Source organism: Chionomys nivalis, chromosome 14 (genome assembly GCF_950005125.1).
Source record: "Chionomys nivalis chromosome 14, mChiNiv1.1, whole genome shotgun sequence".
NCBI lineage: Eukaryota > Metazoa > Chordata > Mammalia > Rodentia > Cricetidae > Chionomys > Chionomys nivalis.
In genome coordinates, this window is record NC_080099.1 from 56,737,185 (window position 1) to 56,762,195 (window position 25,011).

The 25,011-nt window shown below is 46.4% G+C and overlaps 1 protein-coding gene across 1 annotated transcript in view; it reads right to left on the reverse strand.

The window, feature by feature from the left end:
* The window catches only part of Mocos (molybdenum cofactor sulfurase), a 50,388-nt gene that overhangs the window by 1,584 nt on the left and 23,793 nt on the right, over positions 1 to 25,011 (reverse strand). Inside the window, exons 8-13 of the mRNA XM_057788865.1 lie at positions 22,813 to 23,238; positions 19,192 to 19,354; positions 16,788 to 16,866; positions 13,159 to 13,283; positions 8,898 to 9,003; positions 5,640 to 5,778 (exon numbers count right to left, since the gene is read on the reverse strand). Coding sequence (XP_057644848.1) covers positions 5,640 to 5,778; positions 8,898 to 9,003; positions 13,159 to 13,283; positions 16,788 to 16,866; positions 19,192 to 19,354; positions 22,813 to 23,238 — 1,038 coding nt within the window. The remainder of the gene's footprint in view (positions 1 to 5,639; positions 5,779 to 8,897; positions 9,004 to 13,158; positions 13,284 to 16,787; positions 16,867 to 19,191; positions 19,355 to 22,812; positions 23,239 to 25,011) is intronic.

Sequence of the window (25,011 nt, forward strand, 5' to 3'; positions counted from 1 at the left end):
TGCATAAGAACAGCAGAAAGAAAGAAAGGAGCAGAAGACGATCTTGATGGTTCCTAGAGGCGGGAGGAATCTGAAGATGGAAAACACTCAGAACTGCAAAGACAAACAGAAACCACCACTGAGCCAGGCTCAGGGCACCAACTATCCACACAGAGATCTAACCTACAAAGTAAGTGGAAGTATAAACACAGAACCACAAGCAGGGATCCGTCTGCATAGTACTGACAGTGTGGAAAACTTGTATCTTAGACATCACATGGTACTGAAGATAACACATCTATGTGATGCTTACCACAAGAATTAAAATTAATCTACAAGAAGCTGGGGGCGTAGCTCTGTGAGTTAGGTGCTTGCCCGCATGCATGAAGCCCTGGGTTCTACACTTGTAATCCCAGCATTCAGAAGGTGGAGACAGAAGATCAGAAATTCAAGTTCATCTTCAGCATCACAACGCTTGCCTGAGCTACATAAGACTTTAAAAAAAAAAAAATCAAAGGCCTTGAAATAGAACGGGGGTGGGGGGGTACTCGTATTCTGTAATTGAAGAAGCAAGCAAAGTCTATGTGTATTTTCTATGTGTCTACAGATGTAGGGACATAGCCCCACCCATTGGGGGCGTGTTCGCCTCGGGCTAATGTTTACGGATAAAGCTGCCGGGCGTGAGCCCAGCAGCCCTTTTTCTTTTGCTCCGCGGGAACCTGTGGTCCTGTAAGTCTATTTCCTTATTAAAGCTGTATATATCTATATAATCTGTCTGCATTCATTTGCTCCGCCACATTATGGCGCCCAACGTGGGGCTCGAACCCACGACCCTGGGATTAAGAGTCCCATGCTCTGGGTTAGATCAATATGTAAGAACTAGCCAATAAGAGGCTGGAACTAATGGGCCAGGCAGTGATTAAAAGAATACAGTTTCCGTGTAATTATTTTGGGGCATAAGCCATGCGGACGGCCGGGTGCCTGGGGACGCAGCCCTGCCGCTCCATATTACAACATACAGATACACACGCCTACATACCCAATACAAAAATAAATAAAATTCCCTCCAGCTGCTTGGCATAGGTCATATGGTATGAGAGGGCTCAGCAGTATTGACCAGAGCCTTTACCACTTTCGTAACAAGAGGGGAAAGACATCAATATTAACAGCAAGTTTACATCTTGGCAGTGATGAGATTGCTCTTTTACTACACATCCAAGATGCAAAAGGGCTTTTTTTTCAAAAGACAGAATCTCAGTACATGAACTGAACTCAAGAGATCCTCTTGCTTTAGCTACCTGAACAGCTAGGATCACTGTGTCAGTGACTGGGTTTCCCGATGGCTGCTTGTGCCTCTGCTTATTCGTGGGTCAGCACGGTTCGCTGAGGTTAGAAGCACTCACTGATGCAGCTGAGCCCTGGCCTGTGCTATAGTCTGCACTCTAGCTGATGGGCATCCATCTTCTGGGAAATGGTGTCTGTGTGGTTTGGAGCTCCACGTTCCCAGGCCCTGTGAGTGGCAGAGGGTGCTGGAAAGAACGGCAGATGCTTACAACACCAATTAAGATACATTTCCTCATCCAGCAGCTTATCTGGATATGTCCAGGAGTCCAAACACTACTAGAGGGACGCCAAGCCCAGGCATCCCTTCATGCTCAAGTGGAAACACCCACTGCTGGGGATGAGGATCCTGCGACAGGGGCCAGTTCAGCTCATATGGAGACACTCTCAGCTACCCTGGAAAACAGTGTCTCCCACGAGCTGGCAGAAGGGATGCCAGGGACCAACAGCAGCCACCAGACCCAGGTTCAGACAGCTTCTCCTCACAGACAACACTTTGCATCAAAATCTCATCATTTTGTTGAAAAGATCCTCAGAAAAGTTTCTCAGGTGGCAGGAGGGACATTTGCCAGATATTCTTTTATAAATACATATGCATTCATACACGGTTCCTTTTTAAGCCTTCCTTAGTTTTCTTTTAATATGTATCTTTAAAAAGCATTTGTTGTCATAAATGCCTGTTGAGAAACAAGCCAAATACAAGCCTGTACAGAGTCAAAAGGGGAAAGTCACAGTCAGCATTTCCCCTGGGGTAAACAGACAGCAGCTTGGGGAGATCTAGGCTCCTCTCGGAGACTCTCCTGCAGACTCGTCTATGAGGGACTCTCTAGATTGGGCTAGTGGGTGTGTGCTGACCCACCCTAAATGTAGTCACCACCATACCATGAGCTGTGGTCCCAGACTGAATAAAAGCCACAGCTGATCTCCATCATCCATGCTCTTCACTTCCCACTTGTGGACTCGGCGTGACCAGCCACCTCACTCCTGTTGCCGTCTTTCTCACCATGACAGACGACACCCTCAAGCTGTGAGCTGAAATTAAATCTTCCTCCCTTGAGTTGCTTTTTCAGTGACCACAGCAATCAGAAAAGGAACCCATCCAACCTCCCCATTCTCAGAGACAAGGGCTGCTACATGGCTGACGATCACCCCAAACTAAGTTCTACACCCAACCCTGCCTCTGCAACTTTGTGGGAAGCACACTGACATCTGAGAGGCCACCTGGGTCCCCTTCCATGTCAGTACAGGAAGAGCTTTCTCTTCCTCCTCCTCCTCACACTTCTCAGTTCTCAGGGTGAAAGTTTGGTCTGTCTGAGTTGATGTTCTTAGCTCTTTGAAGCCATGAAACAGTTCCTAACGACTCAGCTTCTGTTGTGCTATGAATGTAAAATCCCCCACCTGGGGTGCTATTTTGGCACATTGAGGTCCCTTTACAATGTAGAGCTGCTCTCAGGAAGTGGTCACTTGGGGGCGGGGCCTAGAGCTGGCCCTAGCTTTTTGTTCACTGTTTCTTGATTGGCCCAGATATGAACAAGCAGCCTTGCTGTTGCCACCACATCTGAGAGCCATTCCCAACCCCCCACCCCGCGCCTTCCCTCCATGGAGGACTGTATCTACCCTGAAGCTTTGAGCCCAAATAAACCTTTCCTCCCTCAAGCTGCTTCTTATCAGGTATTCAGTCACAAGAAAAACAGCCAGTATTTTTAGTGCATATGAGTGGCCTACTTGGATTTATTCATTTTTTTTAAGATGGGAACCAAACCTGAGCCATCTGTGAGGGCAGTCAGTGCTCTTAACTACTTAAGTGGTGTAGGAGGTCCTTCTGTTTGTGTGTTGCTTTCTTTGGTTAATGAATAAAAAAACGGCCTTGGTCTAGTTGATAGGGCGGAACGTAGGTAGGTAGGTAGGGAAGACAGAACTGAATGCTGGGAGGAAGAAGGCAGAATAGGGAAGAGCCACCATGGAGCCGCCAGAGTCAGACATGTGAATCTTTGTCAGTAAGCCACTGTCGCGTAGTGATATACAGATTAATAGAAATGGGTTGAATTAATATGTAAGAGTTAGCCAGTAAGAAGTTAGAGCTAATGGGCCAAGCAGTGATTTAATTAATACAGTCTCTGTGTGGTTATTTCGGGGCTAAGTTAGTGGGCAGCCAGGATGAACAAGCGGCCCTCACTGCAACACTTAAGCTATCACTCCAGTCCCTACTTGGAATTTTTAAGGATCAGTTTCTCCCAGTGAGGTTGAGCTAACGCATATAAAGTAGTGATGGCTTAGTGGCATCCAGTTAAAAGCTGCTTCCTCAAAGAGATGCTCCAGTCCCTTAGCAACTGCCGTAGCGCCCACTGCCATCCACAGACGTGTCTTAAGTGTTTATTTTTGAAAGGCACAGAATTAACTGTATCTTGTAAATTTTCTGTTTACTGACTACATTGTACAGATGTGGCATAATTTATTTAACCTTGTTAATAGCTCTGTACAAGCATAGACAGGATGTTACCTAATTTTTTTACGATATAATCATACTTTAGTAAGTAACCTGACCACACCTCTTTGCACACTTGCCTCAGAGTTGCTGTTAACAGTGGTGGTTTTGCTTTACTGGGGACTGAACCTAGGGTTTTGCTCACACTAGGCTAGTGCTCTACCTCTGAGCTACCTCCCCAGCCAGTGCACGAGCATTTCTATGCAATAGCTTTCTTCAGAATGAAATTACTGGGCCAAAGAGCATGCATAGTTTAATTTCAGTTTGTTTTCATACATTAGAAATGTTGACTATAGAAGGCAAAGCATGCTGAGATGTCACTCAGGAAGGTTCTTCATGTCTTTTCTATGTGTGGCCCCGAGCCCCTGGGGAGACACGGGTGCTGCTCTTGTCACGTGGGCTTCTGATAGTAAGCCTGGCACAGTTTACTTTTCCCTCCCTCATTCCTCCTTCTTCCCTTTGGTCCTCTCTCCCTCTCTCCAAATATCTCACGAGGTATATTTAGCGCCTACCTTGGTGCCCAGCAGACTGAGTCAGAGCAGATGTTTCTAAAACAGCAGAGATTCAGTGATAGAGAAAAGGAATGGAAGAGGAGGCCAGCAGACAGGACAATGACAGGAGAGACACTGCGAGAGCCAGGCTTACAGGAAAGAAAAGTTGATAACTGCTCAGTAGGAACTTCCAGAGTTCACGCGTAAGAAGGGTCACCAGGCCTTTTGTGTATCCCCCGCCCCAGGCCTGAGGTCCACTGATGGTGATGTGGATCTTTTTACTGTTTTTCTGGGTGTTGGACTGGTGTTGCACTGAAGCACAAGCCTGGGCACACGAGGTAGTCGTGTGACAGTCCGGTTATACCCCCTGCAATTAGTAGGATCAGTTCATACCCACTGAAGAGCTGAGCGCATTGCCACCAGTGAGCCATCCTCTGCAGCCTCCAGCTAGCCCCTATTGTTCCTGTCTGACTTCCCAACAATGGCTCACTGAGCGCTGACTCCACCTGGATGCTCTAGGTCTCAGAGCAAGCTGGGAAAAAGGCAGACAGGATCTACACCCTGGTCGCTCAGATGTTGCAGGCAGCATGCTGAAGAGAATCATATTGCTGAGGTGACCTCTAAGCCAATGATCAGTTGCAATACAACAAGTAGGAGGGGCAACAGGGCAAAGGCCTGAGGCAGCAGACTGGAGGGAAGGCCAAGCTCAGAGGCAGAGCTCATGAGTTTGTCAGTCATGTGAGGAATGAAGATGCAGGACACGGTTTCCCTTCCATCTCTCATGCACTTAAGACTCCTGCAGAGGCTTGGGGGGCTGAGAGCAGATGACAATGGGTCTGCCTCTAACTATAATCTCTTCCCCAGCTGCCATTAAGGGCAGAAGCCAGAAGGGAAAAGAAAGGGGAGGAAGTGGGGGTGAGGAGGGAGAGGAGGGGGAGAGGAAGGAAGAGAGAAGGGGAGCATAGAAAGAAAGGGGAAGGAAAAGAGGAGGAAGGAGAAGGAAGGAGAGGGGAGGAAAAGTAGACAAAGAGGGGAAAGAAGAGTGATGAGGAGAGAGAGGAGGGAAAGGATAACAGAGGGAAGAAGGGAAGGGAGCGGTAACAGCAACAGAAAACATTAAGGGGTCACTAGGCTTCTGGGTCCCCCCTACAAACTCTACTGCACTGGGAAGTCCAGCATCTTTAAAGAGGACACAAGAATTCCCAAAAAACAGACTTAAGCCCAAACACAATACACAGAAGATGGTAAATGGAGAAAGGGGTACCTGCCACCATCCAGCTCTGGAGTTGAGATCAACAGTCACTGCAGCCTTTAAGGAAGGAGAACCACCTCCTAAAACTTACCTGGAAACTCAAGGAGCCAATGGAAACCTCATCCCATTCCTCTTCTTCAAAGGCCCTCGCTCCCTTGGTGATGATGTTGGCACGGAAGCGGGAGACGAGATCTTTCACTGAGAATGGCTCCTCTTTTCTATGCTCGTCACTGTTAAAACAGACCAAGAAGGGTAAGCAGAGGGAGATACCGGGTGTCCACACTGTTGTAACAGTTCTACACACTCTAGCTCTGACTATGCCTGAGGCCTGAGTGGTCAGAAAAAACTTCTCTCATGAGTGTAAAAGCAAGACACACCCATCTGTTTTAGGCACATCCACATCCCTTCCCTAGGATAGGGTCCCACCTCCAGGGAGAAGCCCACAGGAAGCAAATGGTAGACAAGTTTAGCTGAAGAAACCGATGAACAGAATAAAAGTTAGTAAGCCTCCAGAAAACACCAGTTCTATAACATGGGACAAGACATAGACAGACAAAGATCTTCTTAGCATAGAGACCACACTCTCTAACACAGGCCAGAACATAAGAAAAAAATATAAAAGATCATTGAGGAAAATATCCTTTGTTTAATGAGACAGGATCTCCCTCTGTTACCCAGGTTGGCCTCCAATATGCCTTGGCACCCCAAGTACCATGATTATAGCCTGTGCCACCAGGCCAAGTCATATCATTCCTGATTGAAAGTTTTGTTTATTGCCATGAGCATCTACAAAATGACCTTCTGGGTTCCCATACACCCAGTCCATTCAGAGGAATACACCGTTCTTAGGACTTCTCCAACACAGGAGCACACACTGTGTTAAATCAAAGGATGAGCAAGACTGTCTACAGTGAAAGAAATCTAAATAAGGGTGGCTTCAGTCGGGTTGGCTCATATATGGGGTGTGGTCCCTACCTGATCTGGGGTCACTCGGGTGCACATATCTGTAAACTTCTCTGTGCTGTGGGCTTGGGGTTTTTTGCACTTTGTATACTTCAACAAATTCCTAGAATTTCTAAATTGTAATATGCTGGGACGTGGCGGGAGACAGTCACTGAGCATGGTAGAATGGCTGTGGGGTTGGCGTGGAAGGATTATGACATCCTTCTGAATGGCGGGGGGGTCACATATGGAGCCTGGGACGGGGAGATCTAAGCCTAGCTTCACTGCAAGTTGTGAGTAGCTCCAGCACCGGAGAGGACTACTGCACAGTCCTTCAGTTTGAATTTACTTTCCAAGTTGGTACAAACTCCTTTGGGTTTTGTGGAAGGGGAGGTTTCTTATCTGAAAGCTATTGTGTTACCATGCAAATGGCAGATCAATCTGTGTACAGACACTGAGAAACACCAAGGCCTGGCTCAGTCTCTGACCTATGACATCCTTCGGGGCCAGCCAGCCTTGCTCTAATCCAGCTGGTGGGAAACATATGTCCTGGTTCTGAGAAAATTCAGAACACCAGAAACTCCAAAGCTAAGTCACAATTCTGCACCTGAGGAAGATAAACTTGGTCCATGGCCAAGGAACCCTATTGTGTATTCTCTCAAAAGACTAGAAATTCCTATTGCCAATCTTGAGGGAAGGTCAAGGAGAGTCCCGTGGCCCCTTTCAGCTGTATGTGTAGATGTTCAAGGTGTGAACATGTGTGCACAAGACCACATGTTCCATGATGTGCCAGGAGTACACACCTACCTCCCTGGCCTGAGGACTACGAATGAGAAGCCTGTGTCCACCAAGACCTGACAGACAGCTGGATGGCTTTCCCTAATTAATCACCTGGCTATCAGGCCTGCGTTTCCTCTAAGGAAGAATCCCAAGCGTTGGGATGGTATCCTGAAAGTATCTGAGCCCCCCAGAGAACACTGTGGGGAGTGAGCAACCAGGGACACTGTGTCTGAAGGTGTATCTTACAAACAAAACCTGCTTGTGGCCACACTCAAAATGCTTTTATAATCTCTCCTGTGTGAAGTAGGGCGGGAATCCTAGGAGACAGGGGCATGAGGAGGATGGGCGATGAAATCAGGTCGAGTTGGTAACAAATTAAAACAAAATGTAGAAATAGAATAATTAAAACCAGAGCTGGGGGTCCTCCATGTTTCATGAGAGTATCAAGAGAGAGGCCACGCAGATGCTATAGTCTTGACCTTAAATATCTTCCAAAGCCCACAGTGGAAGCTGGATCCCCATCATTGTCCCACCAGAAATGGTGAAAGCTTTAAGAGACCCAAACTGGGAGGTGTTTGGGTCACTGGAGACGTGTCCTCAAAGGGAACTGTGAGTGTTCCCAGCTCTTCTCCATTCTCTCATCATGTCCTCCTGCTGAGATGTGCCACAATAGGGCCCAAGGCACAGGGCCACCAATATGACTGACACCCCAGAAGACACACATTCTCTTGACAAGTTGATTGTCCCAAACCTTTGCTACGGCCGGGCGGTGGTGGCGCACTCCTTTAATCCCAGCACTCGGGAGGCAGAGGCAGGCGGATCTCCGTGAGTTCGAGACCAGCCTGGTCTACAAGAGCTAGTTCCAGGACAGACTCCAAAACCACAGAGAAACCCTGTCTCGAAAAACCAAAAAAAAAAAAAAAAAAAAAAAAAAAAAAAAAAAAAAAACAAACCTTTGCTACGGCAATGGTAGGCTGATTGGCATGGGCAGTAAATGAGAGCTCTCAGAATTATTAACAGGGACTGGAGCTGAGAAAATGGCTTAGCTGGTCAAATGCTGTGCATCTGAGTTGATGCCCAGCACACACACACATGTAGAAAGTCTTGCTTGGCGGTCCCCACTTGTAATCCCAGTGCTGGAGAGGAGGAGACAGGGGGATCCCTGGGACTTGGTAGTTGGCTGGCCTGGCCTAATCAATCTGTGTGCATGGTGGAGAGTGACTGAGAAAGAAACCTAAGAGTGATCTCCACCCTCCACACCCAACTCAATACATGTATACCCTCGTACTAATATGCACGCATGTGTGTACACACACACACACACTCAATTTAGAAAGGTAGGGATGGATGGATGGACAGAGGAAGGGATGGAAGAAGGAAGAAGAAGGAAGGAAAGGAGGGAGGGAGGAAGGGAGAGAGGGAGGGAGGAAGGAGGGAGGAAGGAAGGAAGGCAGACAAACAAGAATTTCCCCAAGTGTTCACTGACTTCACTGGGCCTCATTTCTCACCTGTAACTGGAGGGTCTGGACTCACCAACTCCCAGATCTTTCTTTCCCAGGTGGGTACCAGGCCCCACAAGGGCAAATAGTTATACCTGTCTCTCCTGTCCCCAAGGAAAGGGTCTAACCTGGCATTTAGCTGTTGCTGAAGCTCCAGAACACTCGATGTGTTCACCAGCAGATACTGTGCCTCGTTCACCAGGGACAGGGTGGCGGCAGTGCCAGGAGACTGCCCTGAAAAGGAAGCAGGCAGGGAAAGAAACGTTGCTTTCCAGGCAATGCTGGTACCTTGCATCCCCAAGGCCTGTGGTTTATAAAGGCAGATGCCTTCCACAAGGGAAAACATCAGCACTGGGGAAAGCGAGACTTTTCTAAGCATGGCTCAAACCTCTCAAAGACAAAACAAAGAAAAATCATGCGGTTCATGCATGAGGACATAAGTCGATGCCCAGCACTCATGTAAAAAGCCTCTCTCAGTGTCACCTGCTTGTAATCCCAGGGCTAGCAATCCCAGAATGTGCTAGCTCTCTGCTTCAAATGATCCAGAGAAGATAATAATAAAATGTTGAAGTGAATTTATTCTGACCAAGAGTTTTGTTTTTGCAGCAGGGTTTTGTTACACAGTCAGGCTGACCCCAAGTTCCCAATCCTTCTGCCTCTATCTCCCCAGGTTACAGGCATGTGCCACCACACTCAGATTCAGAGACAAATATTGGAAGCTAAACAGTGTAGAGCTGGAGTGAGCCCTGCCTGCACTGGTTAAAACAGAGAGGCTTACAATGTATACAGGCTTACAACTTCCATCAGTTATATTCATGTATGCGTGTGTGTGTGTGTGTGTCTGTGTGTGTATGTATGTATGTATGTATGTGGGGTGTGTATATATGGTGTATGTGTGTATATGTGGTGTGTGTGTGTATGTGGGGTGTGTATGTGTGTATGTGGTGTGTGTGTATATATGTGGTGTGTGTGTGTGTGTGTGTGTGTGTATTAATCCATATGGGTATTTACCTACACATTCATGGAGGCCAGAGGAAGACATTGGATCACCTTAGACTGGAGTAGCAGATGTTTGTGAGTCACCGTGTGAGTGCTAGAAATCAAACCTGAGTCCTCTGGAAGAGCAGCCAGTTTTTTTTTTTAATTCTTCTATTATATATTTCATATCAACCGCAGTCCCCACCTCAATCCACTCCTCTTCTCTTTCCCTTCAAAAAAAAGGAGGCCTCCCAGGGATATCAACCAAACATGGCAAATCAAGTTGCAATAAGACCAGACACCTCCCCTCATATTAAGGCTGAGCAAGGTAACCCAGTAGGAGGAAAAGGGTCCCAAAAGCAGGCAAACGAGTCAGAGACAGCACCCCCATTCCCACTGTTCAGAGTCTCACAAGAAGACCAACCTACACACCCATAACATACATGCCGAGGGCCTAGGTCAAACCATGTAGGCTCCTTGGTTGCCAGTTTTTTGTTTTTTTTTTTTTTTTTTTTTTTTTGGTTTTTCGAGACAGGGTTTCTCTGTGGCTTTGGAGCCTGTCCTGGAACTAGCTCTGTAGACCAGGCTGGTCTCGAACTCACAGAGATCCACCTGCCTCTGCCTCCCGAGTGCTGGGATTAAAGGCGTGCGCCACCACCGCCCGGCCTTGGTTGCCAGTTTTGTCTCTATGAGCCCAAGTTAGTTGATTCTGTGGATTTTCTTGTGGTGTCCTTGACCCCTCTACAGCCAGTACATCTAACTGCTGAGTCATCTCTCCAACCCTACAAAGGTCTTAATGAGAGAGAGAGAGAGAGAAAGAGAGAGAGAGAGAGAGAAAGAGAGAGAGAGAGAGAGAGAGAGAGAGAGAACAGACTGTCTTTGGCAATAAATAGAAGCAGATACTCAGCAACCAGCAGGTTTGCATATTGTACTTATGGAGAAATAACCAGAAGATTCGAAGCTACTGAAAAGGAAGAAAAACTATTGAAAGAAACTAAAATTCTTCTACTTTTATCCAAGTTGGTGATAAAAGGGCTAACTAGGTCTTCAAGCAGGGACTGTGGTCTCCGGAGTATGTGGTCCACTCCCTCTGTCCTCTTTGGTCTGCCTAAGAAGGAAGGTACCATGTCATCGTCTACAAAGGGCCGGCTCCCCTGTCACAGAGGAAAGGCACACTGCCCCGGGGATGACCATCTCCTGCATGACAAACAAAAGTCCCATTCAAACCCTGGAGCCGCGGCTGAAGGCTCCACAGCCTGGGCAAAAGATCCTCCCAGAGGTCAGGCATAGTCCAGTCCTTTACTGGCTATGGAACTGGCAGGGCCTAATTGAGCTGTCGAGTGACAGACATGAAAGGCATTTCATGTTAGAGCCCTGTGCTCCGGTCACCGACCTCAGAAGAAAGGCCCGAGTGGCAGTGTGCTAACCAGCTAACCAAGATCCAGCTCTTTTTGCTTGATGAGATTTCCCAGAAGTGGGTGGTGCTGAGCACCCCCAGGTATGTCTGTAAATGACAGCCACTCCCAAATGTGGGAACCAAAAGAGACCAGCTATCTAGTAACAGTGTTCCAAGATTTGTTCTCTATGTTCAATAATTATTTTTCAAAATATACTATAGATTTATGATATTTTGATTGACTAGACACTGTTAGAATTATAAGAACTTAATCTAGAAATTTCCTAACCCTTAGACCCACATGGTCTAAGCAAACTTCAAAGTCTTTGCATATGTTTCTATTAATATTTCTTTTTTAGTTTTATAGAGATGTGAGGTGGCCAATAAGAGATTTCTACGTATAAACTAACTCTAAGACAAGATTCCACTGAAGAAGAAGAAATGAAATCCAAGTCTGAAAAGGAAAAAATTAAAATGCCAGGCACCTTTAATCCCAGTATCCAGGGGACAGAAGCAGGCAAATCCCTGAGTTCAAGCCTAGCCTGATCTACAGAGCTAGTCCTAGGCTAGTCAGGGCTACACAAAGATAAACTCTTTCTTGAAAACAAAACAAAACAAAAGCTGGGTGTGGTGGTGCACACTTTGAATCCCAGCACTCAGGAAGGCAGAGGCAGGTGGATCTCTGTGAGTTCGAAGCCAGCCTGGTCTCTGGAGCTAGTTCCAGGACAGCCAGAGCTACACAGAGAAACCCTGTCTCTGGGGAGATGACTCAGTGAATAAAGTGCTTGCCATGCAAGCATGAAAGCAGAAGTTCAGATTGTCAGGACCCATGCAATGCTAGATGCAGTGGTATGCATTTGTGATGCCTACACACCTAAGGTGAGATGGGAGGCAAGACCAGAAGAATTCCTAGGAGCTTGAAGTCCATCGCGCAGCAGTGAGCCAGAGACTCTGCCTCAAGCAAGGTACATTTGCACGCACACGTGCGCACACACACACACACCATACATACACACATACTATTTACAACACACCATACATATATTCATGCACACACACCATATATACACACACACACGTGCACACACACCATATACACATTAAAAAGACATATATATGAGCTACATACATACATATACATACATATAGACACATACAGCTATGTTCACATACTCACATATTTTAAGGAAAACTCATGACATTTAAATAGCTATGGCATTAAGAAGATTATCACAGTACTGAATTAGCTATGGCCGTGGTGGGAAAACTCCTGTACAAGTTTCAGCTCAAAATAACACTAAGTAAGATGTGTGGCAGGACTGGAGAGATGGCTCAGTTGTTCTTCCAGAGAGCCCAGGGGCAGGTCCCAAAACTCACACAGTGGCTAACAACTGTCTTCAATTCCATTTTCAGGGCATCTGATTCCCACTTCTGGCCTCTAAGGGCACTGCACACACATGATACACAGACATACATGCAAGCACATAAAACAAAAAAATAAATGAAATACTCTACAGATACCATCTTTTGAAGCTGTTTAAACTACCTTCACAACTTTAGGTGAAAATGTAAGAATACTCTGGGGAATAATGAAACTTAACTATTTTTCCAAATTCTCCAAACACAAAACTGGTGGAAGGCCAGCTAGACCCAGGGAGCTTTACACCAGGAATGGCATCCTGGAAGCAGGCATAAGTGCCACGACCCGGCTCGGGCTCCACATTGTGCAGGCCTCTCCTCTCCTCTGTGCCCACCACCGTTGATGCACCCAGGCCTGCTTCTTCTCCAAGTGCCAGCTGTGGTTCTATGCTCCCGTGTCTCTGGCTGCACTGAAGCTGTGCTCCAAGCCTCAAGGGAGGTCATAAAACTCCCAGCTTAGAACTCTGCAGTGTGTCTTGCAGGCACAAGATGATGTCAGGAGCCCATTGCCCAGTGAATCCACTTTCTGGGCTGAGCGTGACCCATGCAGAATAACTGGGGCTCCAGCCCTTTAATACCCCATCCCAATGGGATACCTATTCCAGGTGTCTTCTTTGCATTTCGCTGGAAGTCAGGACTTTGCTTGATTAAATGACATGGACGGCCAAAAAACTTTGACAGCCATCTTGAAACATTTTCTCCACAGTCATAAGTATTTACCCTGGCAAAAAAAAAAAAAAAAGACAGTAAATTTTTGTCGCAATTCTTTGAATGATTATTCAAATAGAAAACAGTCAAATTAAAATAAGAACACAAAATAAAACATTTCAAAGTCCCTACTAGCAGACAGCTGGAAGCAGCAAACATCTTAGAAAGCTACCCGGATATCTGCCAGGCCCAAGACGACTGTGAGGTAGGACTCATGGGAGGCTTTTGGAGTTGTTCAAAGCTTTGCAGGCACTCCCGAAGATGATCTTTGTGCTAAATATGGACCCTGGGAGCACAAAGCTCAGGGGTTGAGATTTCCGGAGTGATATTTTGCCATAATAAGGTCTTCCGCCCTGCATCATGTTCTGGTTTTTACAGCAGGCCTGATGGAACAGTTTCTCTGACACTCAGATCACATGGGCTGATGTGTTTCATTCACAGCCTTCAATGCTGTGCACACAAGGTACTGATGTGTAAACAAACGTGCTGATGTGTGTTTTAAATTGTGGAATCTGGAGCTGAAGAAGCAGCTTGATTGTTAGGTGCACTTGCTGCTCTTCCAGAGAATTCAAGTTCAGCTCCCAGAGCTCACAAGACACTCAGTACTGTCTATAGCTTCGGTTCAGGAGCTCTGGTGCCCTCTTCTGTTTCCAAGGGCACCAGGAATGCACACTGTACACATGGAGACCACTCATGCCCATGAAATAAAACAAAACTCTAGACTACTCCAGAGTCATTAAAAATGTATATCACAAGATTTAAGGCCACATCTTACCTTGGGATCACAGTATCTTAGGGTTACAAAGCAGATACTGTTAAAAACTTAAATTTCACGGGAGAAAATAGTTAGTTCCTTTTCCAGGAAGACCAAGGACCAAGAAACCAGTTTGTAGCCTTTGTCCTCCCTCCCCCCAACCCTGTGCTTTCAGAGACCACACCAAGATCACAGTCATCACGATGGCTCTCTGAGCTGAAGTGTCTCCAACCTCCAGATGTCTGAAAAGCATTATTAACCAAAACACGGTGTTCATCTCAGCTGCAGCCAAGTGAAATTGATGACCTAGTTAAAAAAAAAAAAAAACTGCACATATTCTAGACAGGCAAGACTGCTTGGTGGGCTAAAGCACTCACTGCCAATCCTGATGACCTGAGTGGATCCCCAGAATCTACATGGTAGAGGAAGAGAAAAACAACTCCCACAAGTTTTCCTCTGGCCCCATGCCATGGCACATTCATACACACACACACACACACACACACACACAAACAAATAATGAAAATAATTGCACATATCCCATGTAAATGTAGTTCTTCCTGTCAGAAGGTTGGTGTGTAGCAGTTGTGGGGGAAAATGTCTGCCTGAGATTCATTGTCCTGACGAATGTACTGGGATGAATACTTAAATTGTCAAAACTGCTTAAACAGTACGAACACTACCAGCAAGGAGACGTAGCCTGTGCTCAACACTTCAGCTGCCAAGACGAGAGACATGCAATTGGCCATCAACACCACGTTAGCGCCTTTCTCTTCTTCCACAGTGGTATAGTACTCCCAGTCCTAGAGGGAGCCCTGCCTGTCACTCACTGTGGCTAAAGCTGGCTGGCATATTGATTGGGATAAAAAACGCTGGGACCTTAGTGAGTCGCCGCGTTAGCCATGCCTGTGAGGGCGTTTCCATGAGGAAGCTCCCACAGCGATCAACTGAGGGAAGGAAGACACACCCTGAGTGTGTCAACCCAGGGGCTGGTGTCCCTACCTGTAACAGGCAGAAAGGAGAAAACCACCGCAATAGCTACACTCTCTCTTCTTCACTTTCCACCTGTCAAGTTCTGACTGAGCACCCTTGAACTCTGGCTGCCACTGCCGGCAGACATTTCTGACACGATTCCTTCCCAATCAGAAGGGACCGAACCTTCAAACCAAAAGCCAAAATAAACCCTGCTCCACTCTGTGACTCTTCCCAATAATTTGGTCACAGCCCTGGAAAAGTGACTGACACAGTTACCTGAGCTCACTTTGGATGGACCTTTAGCAAATCCCATCATGACTTGGGGGACTGAATTCACAGCCGTTGCAGAGGAAACAAGTTTGCTATCTGTATTTCTTTCCATCAGAAAGTTTGCAATAATTAATAGATAATTCATAGTCTAGACGTTATGGGGTGGGGGATGGGTGGGTAGGTATGCATGCTTGCCTCTGGGGGTGCACATATGTGTGCAAGTACATGAGCATATGTGTGTCTGTGTGGAAGCCAGAGGTCAAACTTGGGTACTTTCCTCAGGAGCCATCCACCTTTATTTCCTTAAAAACTTCAACTTGTTAACTATATGTCTCTTTTTAAGATTTATTTATTTTCAGGCAGTGATAGCACATGCCTTTAATTCCAGCACTTGGGAAAAAGAAACAGGTGAGTCTCTGTGAGTTCGAGGCCAGCCTGGTCTACAGAGGGAGTTCCCAGACAAGCTACAGAGAAACCTTGCCTTGAAAAACCAAAAAAAAAAAATTATTTACTTTTATTTTATGAACCTGAGCCTGTGTGCATGTATGTACACCACCTATATGCCTTGTGTCTGCTGAACTCAGAAGAGGATGTCAGACCCCTGGGACTGGAGGTACAGATGGTTGTAAACTATCATGTGGGTGCTGGGAGCCAAAGCCAGGTCCTCTGAAGAGCAGCACATATTCTTAACCACTGAGCCCTCCTCCAGCCCACAGTTTTTGTAAGAGTCTCTCCTGGAACCTGGAGAGTTTGGCTGAGTGGGCTGGCCAGCATATGCCAGGGTCACCTGTCTCCTCCTCCCCTGTTGGGGTTACAAGGGTTCCATTACACCTAGCTTGATCCTCATGATAGAGTGGCTAGCACTTTACTGACCTAGCTGTCTCCCCAGCTCTGCCTATTACAATAAGTCTCTAGTGAACTGCCTATTGTTGCATATTTTATTGATGGAGGTTGGTTGGTATTAACTTAGACATGTTTTTCTGTGTCTTTCTTTCTTTTTTTAAGATTTTTTGAGACAGGGTTTCTCTGTGTAGCCCTAGCCGTCCTGGAACTCACTCTGTAGACCAGTTTGGTCTCGAACTCACAGAGATCTGCCTGCCTCTGCCTCCCAAGTGCTGGGATTAAAGATGTGCACCACCACCGCCCAGCTTCTAATAGGATTTTCATGACTGGAAAGTTTGTTATTCCATGTTCTTAGGTGTAGGTCATACTTAGATCACAAGGGATGCAGACACTCTAGAACCCAAACTTTCTTGCTGAAAGTGAGACTGGTGGGGCAGGAAATTCTCCTTAGGAGTCACAAGTAGGGAAGAGCATGACAGGCAGAGAGCAGCAAATACAGAATGAAATGGAGCCTTCTGGTTAGGTGTAAAATATATAAAGAAGCAGTGTGGTTGGGGTGGAGTGAAGCAGACAAAATGGGAGATCGTCATTGTCGTGTCGGATAAGACAAAGCTCTGTGCTCCCTCTGGCCACTGTGTCCACAGAGCCATGCCAGTTACCTGCTCCAGAGCTCACCTGTCTGCACACACTCTGCTCTGGCAAATCTGTGCCCGTTTGCTGTCTTCCTCAAGTGGCACCTCTATAGGCTCCATCCCTAATGAACAGAAGGTAGAAGCAAATTCAGCACCTCACCTAATGAATGGTTGTGCAAATAAACGCTTATTGTTAGGAGATACATTACTTTTAATAGCACGGGGCTTTGGTTAGATGAGGAAACACATCCATGACTCTGGGCTTTGGTTAGATGAGGAACGTGTCTGGCTCTTAAAAATGAATAGCACAAGCCGGGCGGTGGTGGCGCACGCCTTTAATCCCAGCACTTGGGAGGCAGAGGCAGGTGGATCTCTGTGAGTTCGAGACCAGCCTGGTCTACAGAGCTAGTTCCAGGACAGGCTCCAAAGCCACAGAGAAACCCTGTCTCGAAAAACCAAAAAAAAAAAAAAAAAATGAATAGCACAGATTTTCTTCCTCACTACCAGCACCATAGTGTATGCTTCAAGAACTTCCGTGGTGGAACATCAACACTGGACCCTCACACCCACAGTCTCCAGGACATCTACAAACTGCTCTGATAGATTTCTCTGCTCTGAGAGTCTCCACCTTCTGAGGTCATTGTTCTCTAAGCTACCCTAAGTCATTTGGAAACACACAGCCAATATATGGCCACAGTGCCCCCAAATGCATCTGCTCTCATCTGGTCTCAGAACTGATTTAACAGCGCCCCCATTCAGCATGAAGCAGTTTGGAGAGAAATAACTATGTCCATATTCCCAAATATTGTTTATAAATGTTCTTTTACTAAAGGGGGAAATGATATAGATATGAATAATTTACATTGGTATAAATTTTACTCTATTGATATAAATTTAAGGTCAATTTTGTTATATGTATATGTATTTCTGCTCTTGATTGAGGCATTGTGATTGTGTAGTTCATTTAAAATGTAATGTAGAATTAGGAAATATAGGTTGTTAATAGATAATCATCAATAATAGTCAAGCTTGTAATCATGTTAGTTAGATTTTCAGGTTATATATAGAGATATATTTCAGTTAGATAGGCATACTTCATATCTTTCAAAGACTACAGAATATGGCATTTAATGTTTTAATAATTTAGGGCTTTTCATGGCAATGAGACATGTCTGCTCCTGGCAGCACCAGCTACTTCAAGAGGAAGATGGGCATCGAAGAGGATCCTTATGGAGTTGGTTAGCCATTTGGGCAAGAAACTGTTCTTGCCTGGACTGATGCATAAACTGGACACAGAGAACCCAAAGAGAGAGGACTGCTGAACTTGCCTAAAGGTGAGATGGTCCTTCGGGGTTCCTGACTCATGAACGAGTCTGCAAGACATTCTGCAGGACACATCAGAAAGTGACTGAACTGTCTTTGAAATTTCCTGATTCATGAAAATGTCTGCTGGATACTATGGGCCTGTAGGCCGAAGATGGATGCCCCAATGGTACAAAAGAACTTTGGGTGACTGGCCAGGCAGCGAGATGTCTCTGTCATTTCTAGAGTTTGGAAGTTGCTTATTTCTTGTTTACTTAGGTAATATTATATCCTTCTGGAGTCTTTGATGGAGTTGAAGAATGGTTAGTTATAGTTATAGTTTTCCTTAGTTATGATAAAAGATAAAATAGATATAAATATTGTAGCTGTAATTCTTGCTTGATAACTGTTTTGTTATATGTAATTTTACTATGTTAAAGTAAAAGCCTTTCTTTTTGTTTAAACAGAAAATGGGGAAATGATGTAGGAGTGTCTTCTTTCTATGTGTTGCTTTCATTGGTTAATTAATAAAGAAACTGCTTGTCCTGATAGGTCAGAACATAGGTGGGTGGAGTACACATAACAGAATGCTGGGAGGAAGGCAATGAGACAGACACTATAGCTCTCCTCTCCAAGATGGATGCAGGTTAGGATCTCTCCCGGTAAGCCACCACCTCATGGTGCTACACAGATTACTAAATATGGGTTAAAGCAAGATGTGAGAATTAGCCAATAAGAGGCTGAAACTAATGGGCCAGGCAGTGTTTAAATGAATATAATTTATGTGTTTTTATTTCAGGGCATAAGCTAGCCAGGCAGCTGGGAGCTGGGCAGCAAGAACGCAGCCTGATGCTCCTTCTACAACCAAAGCGTAAAATACAAAGCCTGATAGGTTAAAAAAAAAAAATGCAAGTGTTGAGAGCCCTAAGATCCCAGGTTTATATCCCCTTACCTCTGACAAACTTCTCAAAATAAGAAGAGCATAGCTTTTCGTTGTCTTTCCTGGACATCATTTCATTTACTAGAAAATGATGCTAACATTTGGTAGAAGAGAGACATCGAGCCTTTTGGTTTGGTTTGAGTTTTAACTACTGGATGAAATCTGTCCCTAGAGGTGACCCTGTGGAGATGAACCCTTTTCATACCTTTGGCTTTGATGACCATGATCTTCTGCTGCAGGTTGATGGCAGGCTGGATCAGGCAGAGCCGTGGCTCCTGCTTCTGACTCAGGCAAATGCCATTGTGATTCACAACCATCCAGTTCCGGTCATACAGCAGCCCTTTGCTCCCCACAGGCCACTTGGTCACCTACACAGAAATGGGGGATTTAGGCCAGGGCTCCTCAAAGTCATTCACATTATTACACAAACACAGATGACCTTCGTGAATTCAGCACACACTCTCAGAGGATGAAAGGAGGAAAATGCACAACAGAGAGAGTTTGGCAAAGGAGATGCTGTGGACCTTCCTGTCTGTCTCCAGAACCAGTGTCCATCCTTCTCCACTGACCAGGTAAGGCATGCGGAGTGCAGGGTCTGCAGTAGCAATTCTCTTCTAACCCCAAGGCTAGCTAGCATCACTCCCCATAGGTGTCTGCAGATCCCACTTTCTGTATAGTCTTCCACTGCAGACATGTGACTATACCAAAAAGGTCACTGAACTGGCTCACTTCAAATGTGTGAGTTTTCTTCCTATCCTAGTTTCAATTGCTGTGACAAACACCCTAGCCAAAAGCAACTTTAGGGAGGAAAGGGTTTATTTGGCTTACAATTCCATGTCACAGCTCATCATTGCCGGGACATCCCAGAGGCAATGGTGATGACATTGAGGAGGTTATGTCACATCCAGTCAGAGCAGAGAGAAACAAATGCACCCATGCCACCTGTTTGTCTTCTGATTATGCTCAGATAGCTTTCCTCTTACATAGTTCAGGGCCCAGCCAATATTCAGAGTGGATTTTCCCACCTCAATTAACAATCAAGGAAACACTCCACATCTAGATAAATCCTCACTGATATTTCCTCTCCCCAGGTAAATCTGGTTCACATCAAGCTGGTAATAAAAATAAACCATCAAACCTGCATTGTTCATATTCGTACAGAATTTAAACACAAAGCACATCCATATACCCAGGTCTTATATCCCAACACCAATTATAACATAAAGGATTGAGACTCCTTCAAAAATGGACTGAAGGAAAAAAATCAACCCTTATTGAGCCCCAGAATCCTGGTGTATCCCTCCTGTGCTTGACCTGTGGACACACCCATCTGTAAAGGCAAAAGGGAAAGCAGGAAGCAAGTTAAAGGAGAAACAGTTTGTCTGGGCTCAGGCTTTGTGGGCATAACCCATCATGGTGGGGACAGCTTGAGGCTATGGAGCACAAGTCTGAGACTGATTGCTCACATCTCCACAGACCAGGAGGCCATGGAGGGACAGAAGCGAGTTAGGCTGTGGATCTCAAGAACCATTTCCTCCAGCTTGAATCCACCTCCTAAAGATCTTAGAGCATCCTAAAATAGCACCACCATTGGGGACGAAGTGCTCAGACACATGAACCTCTGAGAGACACTTTCTTTTTTTTTTTTTTTTGGATTTTTCGAGACAGGGTTTCTCCGTAGCTTTTGGTTCCTGTCCTGGAACTAGCTCTTGTAGCCCAGACTGGCCTCGAACTCACAGAGATCCGCCTGCCTCTGCCTCCCGAGTGCTGGGATTAAAGGCGTGCGCCACCATGAGAGACACTTTCTATATCCAGTCTCCCATAGAACCACAAGGAGACTGTGCCCTCCCTGAGACTGTGCTGTCCTTGAGACTGTGCTGTCCTTGAGACAGTGCCATCCCAGAGACTGTGCCCTCCATGAGACTGTGCCCTCCCAGAGTGTGCCATCCCTGAGACTGTGACATCCCAGAGACTGTGCCGTCCATGAGACTGTGCCATCCCTGAGACTGTGCTGTCCAGAGACTGTGACATCCCTGAGACAGTGCCATCCCAGAGACTGTGTCATCCCTGAGACTGCAGTGTCCAGAGACTGTGACATCCCAGAGACAGTGCCGTCCCTGAGACTGTGCTGTCCAGAGACTGTGCCATCCCAGAGACTGTGACATCCCAAGATTGTGCCATCCCAGAGACTGTGCTGTCACAGGGTGAGATCAGGAGTCTTGGCCACAATAAAGAAGATCATCTTTTAGGTAACTAAGGTTGGCTGCCAGCCAAGGCATGCCAGCTGTCCCCAATGCAAGGATCACCACAACAACATGTTTGTGGGGGTGTGAAGTAATTCAGTATCTGCAAAAGATTACTTCCAGGATCCCCTAAAAATACCCTGGTCTATGGGGGTCAAATCATTCCTCTTAAACCATAATGTTTGCATATAACCTGTGCGTATCTCCCTGAAAAATGCTCCATCTCTAAGATACCTACATTATCTGACATGATGCAAGTGCTCCGTGAATAGCTGTCAGGTTGCTTAGAGAGTAGCGTTACAACTGCAGTTTTTCCTAATATTTGGGGGTCATCATTGGTTGACTCCATCGATACAAAACTCGTGGGTCACAATGACCCACAGCAGTTTATTTCCATGGGGTGGGCAGAGGAACCACGGGAGAGTATGAGCCTGGATCAGCAGACCCAAATACCAATTCTTGTAGGTGGTCTAGACACGGTGTTTAGCCTTGGTCCTCTTGGGCTCCATGATGATGACCTAGGGATATTGTTACTATGCCTCTCATGTAACTGTTTTATGGGTCAAATGAAACAAGGCACGTCACCTGCTTCAGCAAAGAGCCCGAATATCTACCCAGCTACAGTCACAGGCAGTTAGGCCTCGGCTGGAGAGGCAGCTCGGCTGGTGAAGATTTGCTATGCAAGCAAACTGAGTCAGGTCCGCAGGAAAACATTGGGTAAGAACTTAGATGGGGTGGCATGTACTTGTCACCCCAGCACTGGGAAGGTGGGGACAGGAAAATGACCGAGTCCAGCTGATCACATACTAAGCCTACAAAGAGAGGTCCAAGCCAGGGAGAGGCTTGGTCTCCAAAATCAAGGTGAGGGTGGGGTGGTGTAGGAGTTCCTTCTGTTTGTGTATTGCTTTCATTGGTTAATGAATAAAGAAACTACCTTGGCATAGAGAGGCCGGAACTTAGGTAGATGGAGAAGACAGAACTGAATTCTGGGAGGAAGAAAGCAGAGTCAGGGAGAAGCCACCATGGAGCCACCAGAGTCAAACATGCTGAATCTTTCCCGGTAAGCCACTACCAAGTGGCGATATACAGATTAATAGAAATGGGTTAAATCAAGATGTGAGAGTTAGCCAATAAGAGGCTAGAGATAGTGATTTAATTAATACAATTTCTGCGGGGTTATTTCGGAGATAAGCTAGCCGGGCAGCTGGGCCCTCACCATGCAACATGAGGGCACCCAAGAAATGGCAGCTAATATCGTCCTCTGGCTTCTACATGCATGAATACACATGTACACACACTCCCATACACATATGAACCCATATGCACACAAATTCAGGGTCCTCTGGAGGTCCCTGTAAGCACTGTCAGATTTAAAAACTCAACCCTATCAAGACACTCAGGAGGAAAATGTCTCTTCCAAGGACAACCTTCTGTCTTGAGTTTTGCCTGCTTGTCTTCACTTGCTCTTTCACTTCTTGTTAAAAGGGGGGGGGATGCTGTACACAGCCTCCCAAAAGTGGAGGCAGTGGGGGAAACAGTGCTCAGAGAAAGGAACAAGGCAGCCATTTCTGTGAAGCCCTTACCTCAAATGCAGCGCAGGATTTGATGGGGTAGAGGTAAATGTTGGTGACAATGTGGGCCCCAAGGTCCCCATTCAGGATACCTGCAGCTTCCTCTGGAAGGGTCTGCTGGATGCTGCTGGCTTTGCTCAGAGAGAGGTCCAGGCCCACGGTATTTGCAGCAGGACAGGAGTCATTGCAAACTGTAGCGTCTATGCAGGCATCTTCCGGAGGTGAGTGACAGTCACTCTCTGAGGATAAGACTCCAGCATCACTGGTGCTAGCTTGAGGAACAGACTGGTCACCAGGGGAGCGAAGGCACATGGCTCTGATGAACCTGAGAAAGGCCTGGGCGTCTTCTAGTGTGGACATGTATCCAAAGGAAACCCTCACCGAGCCCGTGGGCCGTCCGTCTATGATGTCAACATCATCTCCACAGACATGGCCAGCCTGGAATTAGCCAGATAAGTCAGTCAGCCAGGGAAACTCGTGCTTCATGGATAAATTGAAAAAGTAGTACAAAAATAAATTTTATTTATTTAAAAATAAACCCAGGAAGGCAGAATTGTTGGGTGTCTGAGAAACCGTTCCTACTCTTTAGACACAGGGACGCACTGCCTGGGCCACGCCTGCATCAGCTATGAACTGGAGCTGATGCCAATGTGAAGAAACTTGAAAGAGATTAGCAGCAGGGCTTCATGGAGAACATCCTCCCCAAGGGCTCAACAGACTGAAGTTTCAGAAGCACCAAGGACTCTACTTCACAGTCTTCCCAGGCCAAGGCCGAATACCGCTGGCCACTCCCAGACAGCCTCTCTAAGTGGGAGGCTGGCATCCCTGGTAGCAGGCTCTTGGAGGAGAAAGAGAAAGGCTACAATACCAGCCCACAGCCCCTTGAAGGCCCAGGTCAGCTTAGCTGCTCCTGCCAGAACGGGGAAAGTGGAACGCTCCGTGCCCACCCAGCCGTCTGGTGCTGGTCATGAGAAGTATTTACATTGGATGCCCAGGACACCTCCCTAGTACAGGCCAGTCACTCACAAAGATGTGACGCAGCCTTCCACCCCCATCCGGAGCCATAACCAGAGATGTACGCAGCTCTGCCTTCTCTCTCTCTCTCTCCTTTTTTCCATCTCCCGGCTCTCCCTCCATCTCTTTCTCTCCCCCCTCCCTCTATCTTTTTTTCTCAGATGGAGATCAGCTTTTTCCTCATATTAATTCTTTGAGAATTTCATGCAATATATGTTGAAAATAATCACACCCCTCCCCCAACTCCTCTCAGACCTCCCCCTCCCCTAGCCAACCATGTGTCCCCCTTGTGTTAAACCCTTAACAAGAACAGTTTGTGCATGCCCACATGTGACTTCTGCTGGAGCAGGTTCGACCTAACAAGAATCACACCCTTTTGTTGACCCATTCCCTCTTTTTTTTTTTTTTTAAATAAAATCTAATTCAGAGGCTAGAGAGACAGTTTGGTGATTAAGGAGGCTTGCTGCACAACCCTGGTGACTTGAGTTTGAGCCCTGGGATCTATGCAAAGATGGAAGGAAAGAACTAACTCTACAGTGCTGTTCTCAAGCCTCCATGTGTGTAATGTGCCATCTGTGTATACACATATGTCATGCATACACAAATAATAATAATAATAATAATAAAATAGTTAACTGGGACCACCAGCACATGCATAGTCTGTGGCAAGAAAAAGAAACTCAAATTAGCAACTAATGCAAGACGCATAAGACTCTTTGCCACTTGCTATGGTATAAAACTGTAATGCCCCCCCCCCCCGCATAAACTCATATTTGAGACTTGGTTCCCAGATGGCAGCACGATTTTGGGAACTTGTGGAATCACTGAGAAGTGGGCCCAGCTGGAGGAAGCAGGTCACTGCAGCAAGAGCTTTGATCCTTTCTTGTTAGATGATTTCTGCCGCCCAGTCGGTTCCCAAGTGGGCTTCTCTCCTCCGTCGCACTCCACCGCCATGATGCTCGGCCCAAGCATGGGGCCAGGTGACTGCTGACTGAACCCCTGAGATCATGAGCAAAGCAAGTACCTCCTCCCAGATGAGCCAACGCCGCTGGATGTTTTATCACAATAATGAGAAACTATTCTTGTAAAATGGTTCAAAATAGGCTATACGCTCCCAGAGTGAAAAACCTCCACTGCAGGACAAACAGACAGGACCCCTGGAGCCGTGGACAAGTTCCACCCATGCCCAGCCTGGAG